Source organism: Cygnus atratus, chromosome 10 (assembly GCF_013377495.2).
Source record: "Cygnus atratus isolate AKBS03 ecotype Queensland, Australia chromosome 10, CAtr_DNAZoo_HiC_assembly, whole genome shotgun sequence".
Lineage (NCBI taxonomy): Eukaryota > Metazoa > Chordata > Aves > Anseriformes > Anatidae > Cygnus > Cygnus atratus.
Genome location: NC_066371.1, coordinates 13,546,118 through 13,562,827, shown reverse-complemented (window position 1 = coordinate 13,562,827; position 16,710 = coordinate 13,546,118). Strand labels below are relative to the sequence as shown.

The 16,710-nt window shown below is 38.1% G+C and overlaps 1 protein-coding gene across 1 annotated transcript in view; it reads left to right on the top strand.

Annotated features, from left to right (window-relative positions):
- DOCK3 (dedicator of cytokinesis 3) overlaps positions 1-16,710 on the top strand; it is a 216,138-nt gene that overhangs the window by 107,634 nt on the left and 91,794 nt on the right. The window contains exons 10-12 of the mRNA XM_035547066.2: positions 738-819; positions 8,473-8,533; positions 10,712-10,859. Coding sequence (XP_035402959.1) covers positions 738-819; positions 8,473-8,533; positions 10,712-10,859 — 291 coding nt within the window. The remainder of the gene's footprint in view (positions 1-737; positions 820-8,472; positions 8,534-10,711; positions 10,860-16,710) is intronic.

The following is a 16,710-nucleotide window of genomic DNA, read 5'->3' as shown; positions in this document are numbered from 1 at the left end:
AAGGGAAAAGTTACTAGAAGTTTTAGTGGTGTGTTCTTGCTTTACTTGTATGAATCTGTAGGAAGAAAATTCTGGTCAATATTTAGTGTATTGTCATACATTCATGAATAATTATTTTTATTCATTTAATCTATATGTAAATATAAATTCTTTGTTTTACCTAAGAATAATATTAATGTCCATGGCCTGCCATCCGCAGTAAGGGTTATTTATTTTGCAGTTTTCATTTACACACTGTTCTTGCTAGTAGAAGTAGTTTAATTGGCTTGATGAGCAGTTCCTATCAGTTTTATCACAATGTGTTTGAATTAGTATATTACTTCTAAAAATAGTATATGTGGTTGGAGATTGATCAGTTGGTACTCTTGTTACTTTTAGTTCTAAGTGAATTTTAATGAAATTAGTTTTCCCAAAGGCATTACATGCCTCAACAAGTGTTTTTTTGGCCTTGCCTGAAGTACTTGTAATGTGTTCAAATCCTGTGCTTCATATATTCACATTATTGTAATGTTATTGCATCATGAATATACATCAACCTGATGTTTTCACATCAGAGTACTTGATTTGAAATCTTCTGGGGTATTCCATGTAATTTTGTATAGATCAATGACTGTTGTTTCATGTGCTTTGGGAATTAAAAAAATTACTAGTGCATTGTTTTTTAAAAATGTATCCAGCTGTATTTTTGTTAAAATGTATATATGAAACTCATTTTTTTAATATTGTTTGCTTTGTAGTGAGAGGTTTATGGTGAGGTTAAACAAGAATGGAGGCCCCAGGAATCCAGAGAAGATAGATCGAATGTGTGCACTTTTCACGGTACGTGTCTGTTCCCTTTCTTCTTCCCTTTATAGTAGTGTGATTGTGGTCACCCTGAGAGGAAAAACACAATTTTTCTTTCCAATATATTGAGTAGAAGTGGATGCTGTTTCTAAGTTTTGTTATAGTTATAACTAAATGTTAACAGAAGAAAATAGAAATACTTCTCAATTATTTATATGACTAAGCAAGTGTTCTGAAGTGCTTCCTTTTAACTGCATTTGTTCTTGCTTATAGTTTGAAATTTTGTATATTTTCATTTCGTGTATTATACGTTAATTAACAGGGCACAAACTAGTTTGGCCTGAATGTAAAGCAAGGCACTTTTGCCAAAGCTGAAGTTAGAAAAACAACTACAACACACACATTCACACACACACAGAAAATTCTCCAAACTGTCCTGGCCCATTTGAGAGTCCATGTAGCAGCCCCAGGTATGTGGTACAGCAGGAGCCTCCCAAGTCAACAGCATAGTGCATATGATGGAATGGAGAATCCAGGACATGCTGTGAAAGCAGCAGCCAAGGCGAGGTACAGAGAGTTGGTTTTACGTAAGGAAATGCAATGACTTCCTTAGTTTCTACAGTAGGTCATGCACAGATAGCTATTCCAAGCTGATTCAAAGCAGATACGACCAACTGTACCAGCACTCTTTAACCATCTGTGCCAGCAAAACGGGATATGCAATATTCAGCTGTGGCTCCTATCAGATTATACCTCAGTTGGGAGTGAAATAGCCAGCTAAGATTTACTTCCTTTCTATTCTTCAGACTTACCTGTCACCTAACTGCCTTCTTGTTTTGTGTTAGTAGTTTTTGAAACTACTACCAAGGCAGACTACTACCAGGATAGTAGTTTCAAAACACTCAGGCTTTAATATTCATTCTACAGTGGTGTTAAGTTGTGTTAAAAGTTGCCTCAGAAGCATGTGTCAGACCACTTTTGTTAGTCACTTCTCAGAAAGAATATGGAAATCTAGAAATACTGAAAGTACAGCTCATCACAGAATAACTGTAACTATATTTCACATCCCAACTGTGATAAACACCTTCCTTCATGATTCACCTTTAGCTGGTGCACATGCTAGAAGCTATTTGGGAAAAGCATGGTTGCCTCTGATGAAGAAAGAAGATGGAAGACAACTTTGGTATAAACTGTAGTCCTGGCAGTGAAACCCTCCATGGTCAGGCAGGGCTGGACACTGAAATAGACATGGTTCTCAGCACCATTCCCTTTTCTCCTTTAAGAAAATATCCAAATTTCTCCTCTTAAGGAACAGTGTATATCTAGCCAGGAGTAAGGATGCTCAATTCTACCTCTATCTGGACAGAAAAGATACAGGCATTTCCAAAAATAGCACAAACAGTGATGCTGACATCAATATTAGTACTTCTGGCACAATCAGTGAAGTGCTACTGGCCGATTAAACGTCAGCAGAGGTAACAGTGTCTTTGTTTTGCACTGGGCACTGATGACACTGCTGTCAGTAACTTGAAAAATGTCTGTCATCTAAGAGAAATATGTCCAGGAAGCAAGCTTTAGCATTGATGTCTGGATCATGGAAAAAGTTTGAGTGTAGGGTTAAGAACTGCTCTAAGGATTAGTCCCAAGAGACAGCATGGACTGATTTCTATCAAGTTTGGTACTTTCTGGCCTCTGAGGTTCAACATTCTTAAAATGATTTTCATCATCAAACTTCACCATCTGTGCTGATGGCACTCTACTTAAGGCTGTGCAACAACTGTCCTGTTTCATACTGTGGAAATGTTGCTCTGGTGACCTGCGAAACAGTCTGCATGATTTCAAAAAACACAAAGAATAACGATAATGTGATATGGCCTAGGGGCATAACAGTTCCAGAAGAGACTTGTTATGTGGTACAAATGGGGCCAGCCTCTATTGCAGATATGCCGCTCTGATCCCAAGGACAGATACTACAGAGATCACTCCAAAGCTACCTTTCTATTTAACTGTACAAAAATACCAAAGATGCTTCAGTGTCACTTCTCAGATGCACATAGACTTGCTGCCTATTGCTCTCTTGTCTGGGAGATCGTATCTTCTACATAATGTGAATTATGATAATTGAGAAAACTATCTGTGAAAAAAATGCTCATTTCTGATGCAGTTTTTCATCAATATATTAAAATAACAGTCCAAAGTGTGTACCAGGGCAACAGATAAGAGTTTTCAGAATAACCTTTCTGTCTGTCATGGTTTCATCTTAATCTGTTAGTGCTAAAATTTTCTTTTAATCTCATGCAACAGTTATAGCTATGCAGAAATTCAGGTGCAGCTTTCTGGTCTACTCTGTGCAGATCCTGGCTGCATGTCCTTGGTTAATAACAGCAAGGAAGTTCTGTACAGATCGCTTCCCCTACATATGAGCCCTAATAAAATTGTGGACGTTATATTAATGATTTGGGTCTGTAGCTTTGTGTATTCCAGAACTTAGTACTGACACTAAGTAGACACATAGATGCAGTCAAAAATAAGAAGACATATCTATCCTGCAACATATTTGTACTTCAGGGGAAATCCCAATTCTGACTATTATCAAAAGCAATACTGGATGACTAGCACAGTATCTTTTGAGGATCACTGTGAGACACCTTTCCCTTATCAGCCATTTATTTACTTTCACTGAGAACGTTGATTCATGTAGTGAAATGCAAGATCAGGCAAGATGCATTCATTGCTCGTAACGATGGTTCCATGTTGGCTAGGACTTCTTGCTAAGTACGTTTCTGACTCACTGGAGCATTGAGTCAGAGCTTTGAAGGAGACAGACTTTTCACCTGTTCTGAGCATCCCAAAATGCCTTTGAGCTCAAAAGCCAACTTTTCTGTGATCAGACCTAAAAAGCCAATACGGAAAGTTTCAAAATGACTGAGCATTAATACAAAGGATTTTAGTGTTCACCCGTCCGTCGTGTTTTTGTGTGGTGTGTCTTTGCTTCCAGGCTCCATTTCAGTCTTTCCCGAGGTCTCTTGGACTGTATCAGATTGCACATCTCCTCCAGGCAACTTCTCTTTTCAGAACCCAAGAGGCCCAGTATGTCTTCTTCCTGCTGCTTTTAGCATTTTCCAGTCTCTTATGCTGCAGTTTCTGTGCTACATGCATTCTCACTACCTGCCCTGGTTGCTGAATTGTTCTGACTACTGCCTTTTGAAAGCATACAATTTTAGGAAAGACAAGACAGATTGTGTCACGGTGAATACTGGCTCATCAGAGGGAAAATCTTCCTTCTGGAATGTTAGTGCTGGTTTTTATAAACCTTATTGAGATTCCCTTGAACATTTCTCTGTATGCTTGTTTTACCATTTAACACCCAAGATAATTTTGTAGTCAATTTATATTACTTAAAAAGAAGAGGGAGCTTGAGGTCTTCTGGATGCTTCCAAGATAAGGTAGTGCTGTGATTTCAATGCAGCTTTGTTCCAAGATCGTGTTAATCTTGTATTTAAATCAATATAATTATTTCCCACTCATCTTCGCCAGCCCTCAGAGTTGTTCCAAAACTCATCCTTCCCAGAGGGAAGAAGCCCTATATATATATCGTAGGTAATACAACGTATCCCTGTCTTTTCCTGCTACCTCTGTTTCTAGGTGTTCAGCCATATCTTTGTGTAAGTTTTCAAAAGTACTTAGGTTTTGGATCTGTTGTCATATCACACCAGAGGTGAGAAACTGCTTCCTCTGAAGATTCAAGCTTACTCAACTGAAGTTCAGGCTATTCACACTTTGGAAGCATTAAAACGTAACTATGCTGTATCAGTTTTCTTTTTCTTTTCTTTTATTTTTTTGTTAAATACTTTACTCTCTGTGATAACTGAATTTGGTATAACTATTTAAATCTCTCTTTTATTAATTGCAGTCAAGTATCCTTGATGCCACTGTTTTTGGCTGTTTCGGTTTTTTTCTTGCTTCTTTGTTTTTAACGTACAATTAAGTCTTTATAGACCCCAGCATTGGAAAGAACTAATTGTCATCAAGTAGTTCTCTCCCATACCTGATATGGAAAGCTTTTCATATTGGTGATTTTTTAAAAAGCCATGCAGTTAGAATTACTATGAAATTATCTTGTTTATCAAGCAGTGTCATTTTAAAATGACGGCAGGATATGGGAAATAAACCCCTTATGGATGCAATGCCAAGACCATGGTTGTGGAATTAAATTTATTTATATTGCATAAAAGCAAACAATAAACGTAGCTTTTCCTTTTCTGGGTCCTAAGTTGTGTGCATGGATCTTGTGCAAAATAATTATTTAAAGATTTTCTCTCAAGGGTGGGGTTTTTGGATTGTTTGGTCCATGTCACGGTAAGAATTCTTCCATTTGTAAAAAGCTGTTAATGTAAAGGAAAAAAAATGGAATACAAATACAAGGCCATCTGGGCCCACTTTTTTTTTTGTATTTTGACTGTGATACAGTATTTTCTTTGTGAAATTGAAAAGCAGCTAATGTGCGAAGCCATCAATATGTGCATGCCCTACCATTTTCTGATATTTTGACAGCTGCCCTTTGAAAAAATAGTTCTCTTAATTGCTGTTAATTAAAACTGGTAATCTCATAATAAAAATCCCCCTGTCAAATCACAGATATTTTCACAGAAAAATCACAGAAAAATTTTTTACTATCTAGAGTATTAACTACCACCTCCGTGGTTTTGGGTTTTTGAGTTATGTTGCCAGGCACTGCTGAGATTAAAGCTATGTCAAATCCCTTCTTATCACAGAGCTTCAATTTCTCCAAGACATACAAGATAAAGCCTACTGTATGCTATGCTGGTATGTTAGGTAGCAAAGAAAGCCTAGAAAGTACATTGTCTTCTTGCAGCAGCTAAATAAGAGTTGAAGAGAAAACACTAAGGAAGATTTATATAGCTTAATTCTTTGGCTTCAGAGAGACATGGTCTGTTAGCTAGTAAGTGTACCAAACAGCATATTTGCAACTCGTTGCATATACTGCCCAGAGACATATAGTGCTCCTTTCAAATGGAGTAAGAAGACACAACCGTGAACTTACTACTTGCCCACTGTAATTTAACAATGTAATGCTATTTGAAGGGGGCTAAAACTTCTCCTTAGAATAAGTTTTCTTTATGCATAGTCCCTGTGCTCAGATTTTATTGTGCTATCTATAGGAACGGCACTATAACCTGAAGTTCAGTGTTTATGTGCATTGCCATCATAATCTCCATCACTGAGATTCAGTTTCTCAAGTCACATGGGAAAGAAATTTGGTGTGTGAACTGAAGTTGATGCTTTAGTGTCCAGCAAAATAACGTTTTTAATTCACTAAATCGGTTCAAAATAAGAATGATGGAACTTTGATGTCCACGTTTTAATTTTTTTTCAAAAAGAGTATGATTTCATTTTACAGTGGTTCTAATACCACTCTGGTTTTTGAAAAGAAAAATACAAGATTTTCTTTGAATGCTACTGAGATTTTTCCAGTTGATTTTTGCATTCTGCTTTCCAAAAAATGCAGTATTAGAAGGACAGTGTTTGTGCATAGCTGAATCCACCAGTGGTGTTCTGCCCATGCACCTGAACGCTTTAGAATTAACTGTTAGGACTGGAATGGATATCAGTATTGAACTGAAAAGAAAAAAAATGTGAGCACAGAAATAGTTATCAGATCAAGTTGTTTTTAAAGTCATATAAATAAAGTTCATTTTGTTTTAAAATGAAGTGAGATGATGACCATTGCTTCAACATAAGGGAAGGGGTGAAATGAACAACAAAAACTGAGCTTTGAACCTTTTTTCGGATCTTTTTCTTTCACATGTGCACATGCTTCACTCACTCTCCCACCAGCTTAGGCAGAGTATTTTAATCAATTTGAGATTCCTGTTGACAGTTGATTTTTCCTCAGAAATGTCTGGAGCAGTGCCCATTATGTTTGGGGAGGATCTGGAGGCTATATGGCATAAGTCAGTACATAACAATAAGATGATAGCATTTAGTAGAGCAGAGAGGCAGCAGCTGTTGCTGTAGAGCACAAGGAGCCTTTTTGCATCAGAATCTAATATCAATGAAGATTCTCACAGCGCACAATATCTTTTTGAAATCTTGTCTTGGAGTTAGTAACAAGGAAAATGTGTTGAACAGTGCTAATGTTTTAGGAAGAAATTTTTGTTGGATTTTAATGCAAAAAAAAAGCATGGGGGAGAATGTCAGAATTTGTTCCCTATAATGTTTTCAGAAACAAATACAAATCATCAAGGGAATTGCAGTTGAGATAGCTTCTAACCTGGGAGTGCAAAGTGCTGTATTAATGAATTACTGACAAGAACTCTGACTATCTTCTTGATTTATTTTCTTTATTTGGAAAGATTTGCAAATGCCAATAATGCTTTTTTTTTTTTTTTGTCTTCATCTTCAGCTAACCTTTCACTCTTCTGTGGTTTCTCCTTTTCCCACTTACTGGGTTTTCTTAAAGCTTGTTTTTTAAAAGTTTGGACCTGCTATTCTGTGACATGACATTTTCAGGGTTTTCATGTATGCGTGTAGTTGCTTGCCCTAAAATAACTTAGGGGAGATCTTAAGGTCGTGTGTTTTTCTAAGCCAACAACCACATCTTAAAACTGAGGTTATTTCTTAGTTATTCCAATCCCCTGTCACTGTTCTTAACCTACTAAATTTAAGAGCAATCACCTGTGCTACTTAAACTCTTAAAATGTTTTTAGCACAAATGTGGCCCTTGCTGACTACCACACCCCCAAATAATCCCGGGGCACAGTTTGTCAGTTAGAAGGGGACATAAGTTTGCATGCAGGCTCCCCTGCTTTTGGATGTCTAAGATGGGGAACTATGAACTAGCTTGCCTTGGCACCCCTCAGCTTGTATGGGTGCACAGCCTGTAGGTTCTGTGCATGGTTGAGATGCTGCCTTGCTGCTTTCATAATGTAACAAACGTATGCCATACGAAACAGGATTAAGGCCGCACATTGAAAAGTCTTCAAATAAACCATGTCCCTGAGTCTCATATTTTTTATCATCTTCAGACTTTTGATTGTTTGGAGGAATTGCATCTATGCACTCATAAAAGGGAGATAGGTTCAAAAAGCACTTGAAGGTTTATTTAAGTTCTGACAGTCATGATGTAATTTTTTTTTTCTATAGTCATCATGTGAGATGGAGACTCTGTGGTGAGGAATTAAAAGCCAAAGAAGGAAAGCAGAAGCAAAGGAACAAGATTTGGGACAGGTCCAGGACTTGTAGATAGGGCATGGGGTGAGGGAGGCCAGAATGGTTGCAGCTGAGGTAAATCAGACATTTAAAGTTATGTTGATATAGCAGTGTAGTAACATCTTCAAATTAGGGATTAAATTAACATTTTAAATGCTTGCTAGGATTTTGATATGGCATTACTTGTCAGTGGAGTCTGACTCTCTTCATTTCTTTGTCTTTTAGAGAAAATGCCAACCAAGTAGAGTCCTTTTATGCTTTATTGTTTTTTTTTTGTTTGTTTGTTTTTTAATTAGTAAATTGGAAATAACTTCCTGTTACTTAAAGATGGAAGAGCTAAATGAATGCAGAGTATACTTTGTAATCCTTACTATTGCTCGTGGGAGTCTTGCAGACTTATTTTGGAAGTGCAATGTGTTCTTTATTTTAATGTTTCAGTTTTTTCCAATCTTTTAGGATCTCAGCAGCAAGGACATGAAGAGAGATTTGTACATAGTTGCCCATGTAATTCGAATAGGTACAGTATGATATATTACTTGAAATATTTATATAATTGTGTTTTTAAAGTATTCCAAGCATTTATTTAACTGACCTGCCATTATGATTTAACAAGTTAGAAATCTCAGTTATAGGCCATGCCTATCTGCTCAGATTAATATTCAGACCATCTGTAGCCAAGTGTTAAAAAGTTACTGATGATTCTTTAACAATGATGGGTTTTTCTCAGTCCGAAACAAAATACTTGGCTAAACACCACAAATGGGGGAAGAGTAGGGAACTAAAGAAGGCTTTTTTTTTAATGTTCCAAAATTCCATATGAGGTCTTTCTGTTGATGATAAATAGCTAGTTTATGATGCAGGACCTCAGCATACCTGGCCATTTATAACTAGTACATCAGAGGCTGTTAGATAAATACATACATATATATATATATATATATATATATATATATTCTGCAGTGCTTCCAAGAACCACATTCAAGTTTAGGCAGGTGCCTGTAAAACATAAGGGAAGCTGTCATACCTGTCAGTTGTTCTTTCTACCAGCTAATGCCAAGAAGGAGCATTTGGAGTAGTATCTGCCTGCTGGAAGCCTATCAGTCTTGCAGCCAACATCTAGCAACATATGCTGCTTCTTTCTGGTTTCCCTTGGGTGCTAACAGAGACCTACCCCAAGGAGAGATGTGGATGTATAATACTTTCTTCCTTGTGTAGGGTGAACTGAAAGTCCTTCCTTGCTAAATCATTTTATGTAGTTCCCATTTCTAGAGTGGGTTTCTATGACTACTCAAGGTGATACAAGGCTTCATCTTTTCTTCTTGAAAATTATAGTAACAAGAATGGAAAGCCTTTAAGGTTAAGTTTCATTTGCAATGTATCTTATATGGTGTAACACAGTGCTTGAAGTAGTTCACGGACAGCTACGTGAATTTATTAGCCCAGCAGGATGCTTAAATGAAGTGCCTGTGTGGTTTCTGGTATGTGAATTAAATTGCTAGAATCTCTTTTAGATGGGAGGTACTGGATAGAAAAAAATCTCTTCAGTTAATAAGGATATAATTAGTCAGTAATAGGGAGTTAAATGGTTCTGAATTATGAATGTGTATGCTTCCACAGAGAAAAAAGCAAGTAAATGTTTACCTCTGTTGCATATTCTAAACAGCTGAGTAATGCATGTCTTTCGTGTTTCCCAGGTTTTCAGTTAACTGAAAAATGGTGAAGTAGTGTTTATAATGAAACGGTATTCAACCCTATTCATTACTAGTATCCATTACCAGCTGCGGATATCTTTTCTGAATGCAGAATGTCTAAATGGCCTAATGAAACCATAGTTTTGCTGCATTTTCTTGTGAATGACAATAATAGCCTTCAAAGTCACAGATGTGTTAGGAGGATCCAATTTTCATTGTCTGTCTTCACTGTGTTGTGAAACGTCTGAAAGTTGTAATTACTCTGTATTACCTAAGCTCTATATCAAATGAAGCTTGTAGAACTAATTAAAGATGTGCTGTAGTTCAAGTTCAGATTCTTTATGCTGATGCAAGATGTGCTGGACAAATTATGTGTGATGTTACAGGTTGGTTTAGATGATCATAGTGATTTTTCCGGTCTTGACATTCTTGACTGTTAGAAAACTACATTACCAATAGGAAGTTAGTCATTGCACAGCTTCTTATCTCAGCATTCTCCTTTATATGCTACAAGACAATTGTGACAAACGACTATATATTCAATACATTCCCTTTAAACAATTGTATAAAGTGAAAATATGTGTAAATAGCGGATTAAAATGGACGGACTACAGTGGATCACTGTATGGATGCAGAGAGGTGAGCACAAGACACATTCTTGGCTCATTCAAGAGATGGTTTATAGTCAACCAAGCTGGTTGCAGATATGCGTCGTGGGGCAAATCAAAGATGGCCAGACACGGCACTGTTCACTTTGCTCTTTAGTGTTCTGTTAGCTAAACAAGCTCATACACCTTAATTTGAAGTAGCCCAGTGGGTCAGCTAGGTTCAAGTGGACCTCTGAATTTGAAACAGTGTAAGAAGAAAAAGGAGTTACAAGTATAGGGAAGGCTTCAGTTTAGTTGTAATTTACTGTATGTATATGTACTCAGAAGGATAATAGAACACAGTTGATGGAATGGCTGCATTTGAGTGTTTAACTATTAAATTTCTGTTAATTTTAGGTCGCATGTTGCTAAATGATTCAAAAAAAGGGCCCCCACATTTACACTATCGCCGCCCCTATGGCTGTGCAGTGTTAAGCATCATGGATGTACTTCAGTCAATCTCTGAAATAAAAGAAGAGAAGGATTTTGTTCTCAAAGTTTACACGTGAGTAACTCTTAGAGTATTTTTCCTAATTCTTTTCCTTCTGTATATGTTAGTGATAAGATACTGAATGTGCTATAAGCTTCATTTGGTGTTTCATCCTCCTGACAAGTTGAATTAGTGCTGTTGGCACTGGTTTCTCTGCATTTATTATTTCAGATGCTCATACAAAGTAATGAATATTATTACAGATGTTTCAGGTATGTGAAATGCTTTAGAAATTATTGAATATTGCCCAAATGTGTGTGGCATGCAAAGCTACACTTTTATTAATGTGCCTTATTTAAAATCTGTTAAGCTCAAAAACATAGAAATATGCTGTATTGAGCTTGAGGAAGGGATTAGTTACTCATGCACCATCTTCAATTTTTTATCAGTCATGATGACCAACAAAAGAACTAGAAAACAACTGAAGTCAACAGCGTGTGACCAAAAAACTCAAAACAAGTCAGAATGTTCTGAGCAAGAATCTATCTTCAGTTTATTTGTGATTTTGAACTTTAAACTGCCAATTATTATTATGAAATGTGGTCTCACAATAGTAATAAAGAGAGCACAGATGAACTGCAGGGAACATTTAAATCTCTTGTCAGTGAAGATAAATACTGGCAAGATCTGCTTTGCAGATGGGCTGAGGTACAGCTGACATTACTCTGTGGTCTGTGGCCACCATCTGAGTAATAAGATAATTTGGGGCGGTTTTTGAACTTTGTTATTCTGTGAGAAGTGCATTCAGCAGCAGAAAATCTGCCAGTCAAGTGAAACTATACATGAATAAAATGCTTTCACTGTTCAGTGAAAGATTCTTGGATATTTTTTAATATGTTAGAAATCTGTATGTCCAAAGAAAAGTCTCTCAGTCAGCTCTTCCATTCTTGTTTTGCCAACAGTTATGAAAACTGTAGCAAGAATCATAGAATGGTTTGGATTGGAAAGGACCTCAAAGACCATCTAGTTTCAACCCCCTGCCACGGGCAGCGACACCTTCCACCAGCCCAGGTTGCCCAAAGCCCCATCCAGCCTGGCCTTGGGCACTGCCAGGGATGGGGCAGCCACAGCTTCTCTGGGCAGCCTGTGTCAGTGCCTCACCACCCTCAAAGTAAAGAATTTCTTCCTAATATCTAATCTAAACCTACCCTCTTTTAGTTAAAAGACATAGAATGGCTCGGGTTGGAAGGGACCTCAAAGATCATCTAGTTCCAACCCCCCTGCCATACACAGGGACGCCACCCACTACATCAGGTTGCTCAGGGCCTCGTCCAACCTGGTCTTGACACCTCCAGGGATGGGGCATCCCCACCCTCTCTGGGCAGCCTGTGCCAGTGCCTCACCACCCTCTGAGTGAAGAATTTCCTCCTAACCTCTAATCTGAATCTCCCCTCTTTTAGTTTAAAACCATTCCCCCTTGTTCTGTCATTTCCAACGGAGCAAAGAGTTGCTCCCCATCCTTTTTTTCAGTCTCCTTCAAGTACTGAAAGGTTGCAGTGAGGTCACCCCGGAGGCTCCTCTTCTCCAGGCTGAACATCCCCAGCTCTCTCAGCCTTTCTTCATAGGAGAGCTGATCCAGCCTCTGATCAGCTTTGTGGCCCTCCTCTGGACCCCCTCTAACAGCTCCATATCCTTCTTGCCTTCTTGTGCTGGGGGCCCGAGACCTGGATGCAGCACTCCAGGTGGGGCCTCCCAAGGGTAGAGCAGAGGGGGACAATCACCTCCCTCCCCTGCTGGCCACTCCTTTTGACACAGCCCAGGACACAGTTGCCCTTCTGGGCTGCAAGCGCGCACTGCTGGCTCATGTCGAGCTTCTCATCCACCAGAACCCCAAGTCCTTCTCTGCAGGGCTGCTCTCAATGAGCTCTTCTCCCAGTCTGTCCTCCTGTCTGGGATTGATCCATCCCAGGTTCAGCACCTTGCACATGGACTTGTTGAACCTCATTAGGTTCATGCGGGCCCAATTCTCAAGCTTGTCCAGGTCCCTTTGGATGTCATCCCTTCCTTCTGGTGTATCAACCACACCACTCAGCTTGGTGTCAGCTGCAAACATGCTGAGAGTGCACTCAATCCCACTTCCATGTTGTTGATAAAGGTATAAAACAGTACCGGTCCCAGGACAGACCCCTGAGGGACACCACTCATCACCAGCCTCCACCTGGACACAGAGCCATTGACCGCCACTCTCTGGGTGCCACCTTCAAGCCAACTCCTTATCCACTGAATGGTCCTGCCACCAAATCCATCTCTCTCCAATTTGGAGACCAGGATGTCATGTGTAGCCAATAATCTTGGCATTTTGTAACCATTCATTTTCAGCTTATCTCAAACCAGTGGTCTTTGGTTATGATATTTGATAATGTTGGCTTTGTAGAGATATGCTAATATATTGCAACTGCTACATTTTGAATGTTTACAGTAATGGAACATTCTGAATATAATTTCTGTTTTGATGCCTTTTTAATGCATCTTTAGTTTCTTTTTCACTGAAAAATAAGAGAAAAACCTCTAAAATACTGGACTTGTCCATTTGTCGGTGACAAATCATCAATTCATGGAGCCTCTTAGAGCAATCCAAAGTGCCAGTACTATTATCAAGAAAAAAACACAGGATAGAGATCTTCCCTTTTCTTTCTCCTAATCTGAAGTGTGCTGTTAATATGGATTCCCTGCAGACCATCCAAAATACCAGCTGTATCTGCCTAAACGCTTAAGTAGGTTTATACCATCTGTTGTTCTTTGCTTCTGCTTCCCAAAACCCTTTGTTTTTAACATCCACACACAGCCATTATTGTCTTCTCAGAGAGGATGTAGAGCACCTAACAGTATTCAACTCTATAATCAGACACTTTTAATTTTTATCACCATTATCTTTTGCTTGAGTGTTGTACATCATTCTTTAATGGCACTGCTGATTGGAGTGTTCTCTGTAAACTTGCAACATAAATCCTCAGAAGGGAAAATATATTGATGCGTCTAAGGGATGCCAGTTTATCCCTTTGCAGCTTTAATAGCTGTTGATCATCCATGACAGAATATTTTCACAGGTCTATCTGCTTACATCTTCTCTTTGCACATTCATTTGGTTAAGCTAACTTTTCTTGCTTTGTAGACAAATATTGAAATAGCATTTTTGTTTTGTAAATTTGAAGTTGTACACGAATGCTTAAGCAACACTGAACTAATTTTCTTACCTGCTGCTCTTAACTCTTATTATTGTTAAAATGCCTCAAGCCAAGCCAAAAACATCATAAAGATGAAATAAGGAGGGAAGTGTGTTTGTATTTTTAAAGGAGCAATAAGAAGCATTCTTTTTGCACTATCTGGCTAAAGCTTATATCCAGAAAAGCCTTTTTATTGGGAGAAGCTGGAAAAAAGTTGAGACACTGAAAACCTAACAGACGATGGAACAAATACGTGGCATTTCAGTTGAGACTATTGCTGGATCCACAAGAGAGAACACTTACAAAAAATCGATTTACTTCACCAGTCTGTTTTACTATTGTTAAAGATTTATGTCTGAAAAAGTCTTTCTGCTCACAGTGCAGATTCTCCTGTTGGTTAATCCTGCAGTCATGTTATAATCTTACTAAGAGGATATAGTACCACAGCTCTAGATATAAGCTCATTATGGAAAAGCATGAAGATTTACTTTTATAGTTCTTTTTAATAATATACATTTAAAAGTGAGATGGAAACTAAAATCTCAATCCACGTATTTTTTTTCTTGGAAAAATTGATTTCATACTTTTATATGAATTTTTATCTTTAGTGCAGTTTTTTGCTTACTGCACCTTATTTTTTGTGTTGATTTTTCAGTTTCCTTAGAATCTTCATATATTTCTCTGTCACATTATCTTTTTCAATTTTATTTTTATCCTATTTTTTCTCAATCCTTTGTGTATTTCCTTCCTTCTCCAGCACGAGGTCTTAAAATTCTTTCCTCTTAATGTAGAGTATTGCCTGAATGCCTTTCCCTTTTGAAATTCAGTTGTTGCTGTTTGCCCAGCTGGATGTTGCATTTCTGTCCTCATCTGTTTGACATCAGGGTCTGATGTAGTATGGCAAGCATTCCAAATGGTGAATTTATTGTAGAACCAGCCAACCTGAAGAGGTAATGGATGGCTTAGGAGGAAATTCTTAATGAAACCAGAAATACATTTGGTAATATATTTGGTATTTAGACAAGTAAAATGATAACAAAACACAATAAAATGCATTACTGGTAAGTGTTTTCAGGCCAGCATTTCAACCTTGGGAGAATATTCTTTGTGTTCAGGATGTAAAGTGCAGCTTACGTCCGTAGTTGGTACAAAACTGGCTTTAAGCTATATTTACACTCCATTGATTTTGGGACAACTTTGTTCCAGCTTAATTTACAGGCATAAGTCATTGGAGGCTGAAATCTATTTTAACTTGCACTCTGGTGGCTGGTACAGCAACTGAAAAGTTATCAAAGTTTAGAAATTTTCTGTAGTCTCATCTGTGATGGTGACGGATGGAATAAAATTTGTCCTGTTGTTTTAATTTTTACTTTAAGGAAAATACTATTTGCAATAGGAAAAATTGTTTCAAATGTCTTGGCAAGAGAAGAGGAGTAAAGAATGTGAAGATAATTTTTTCCTGATGAGTAAGCTGAATATTGGTTCAAGTTCTGAGTTCGCATAGAACAGCACAATAATCGATAGCTTTTTTGTATGGTCCATTAATGTCTTAGCCCTGTTTTGTTTTGATTTTGAGAGATTGTTTTGGGGAGTGCAAATGTAATCAATTTGCCATACTGTTATGTTCTGAAAGGCTACCGAAGTGCTCCCATATCATGGGCTCTGTGCGAACATCTGGCCTCCCCTCCCAGAAGGGCATAGGAATTACAGAAGATATGGAGAAAAGTGACTAAAATTTTCGATGGCCTAGGGTAGTTTCTTTATGAGACTGAAAAGGTGGGGAGCTTTAGTTTGAAGAGGAGGAAAAGGGTAGTGGGAAGGGATGCAACTGAGTCTTACAAATTTGTGGAGGATGGTAAACTGTTGCTCACTGAATACAAGAGTACACGAGCTAGGAGTAATCAATGAAATCAGGAGATCACATAAAAAGAGATGGAAGAAAGTACTTCTTTAGGAAGCAGGTAGTGATCTGGATTTTACTACCACAGGATGCTGTGGAGGCAGGCAGAATTAGCAGGTTCAGAGTGGGTTAAACAAGTTTAGCAACAGCAAGTCTATAAATGGAGGAATAGGAATAGTCAGGGATGTACACTCTAACATCCCTAACACAAAAACCTGAGGGGAATGGACTGCAGAAAGCAGCCAGGCACGGGCACCCTGCCTAAGCAGTATCTCCTGTGCCACTGTGGGAAGCTTTTCTTCATCTTTGTATGTTCTGACGGTCAGCTGAGATGTCTGATACCTAAAGCCAGCACAGTGAAAGGAGGGATGCTGGGATAGGTAGAGCTAAGATTTCACATGGGATAGCCCCAGCCTGACCTCACCTTGTAATAGAGGAATACAACCTGATCAGCATTTTAAGTTAAGCGAATAGTTTTATATAGCATGCTGGGAGGAAGTAACTCTATTTTGAAGTGTTTTTTTCTCCATTTTTCATTTATTACGATTTGTACATCATGCTTAATTTATTCCAAGTTGTTTATTCCTTTTGTATTTATAATAATCAACGTTTGCTGGGGGTATTGGTAAATGTACCATAACAGGCTGCAGGGATTCTCTCATTATTCTTGACAGTACCTGGTTTTGTAATACTGAAGAAAATTACTAGCTGGCTACCAATTCTTCTAGATAGTCTTAATTCCTTTTGCCAGACTGATTTTCAATTCCATAATGCAGGAGCCAAAAAATCCCTATTGGCTTTG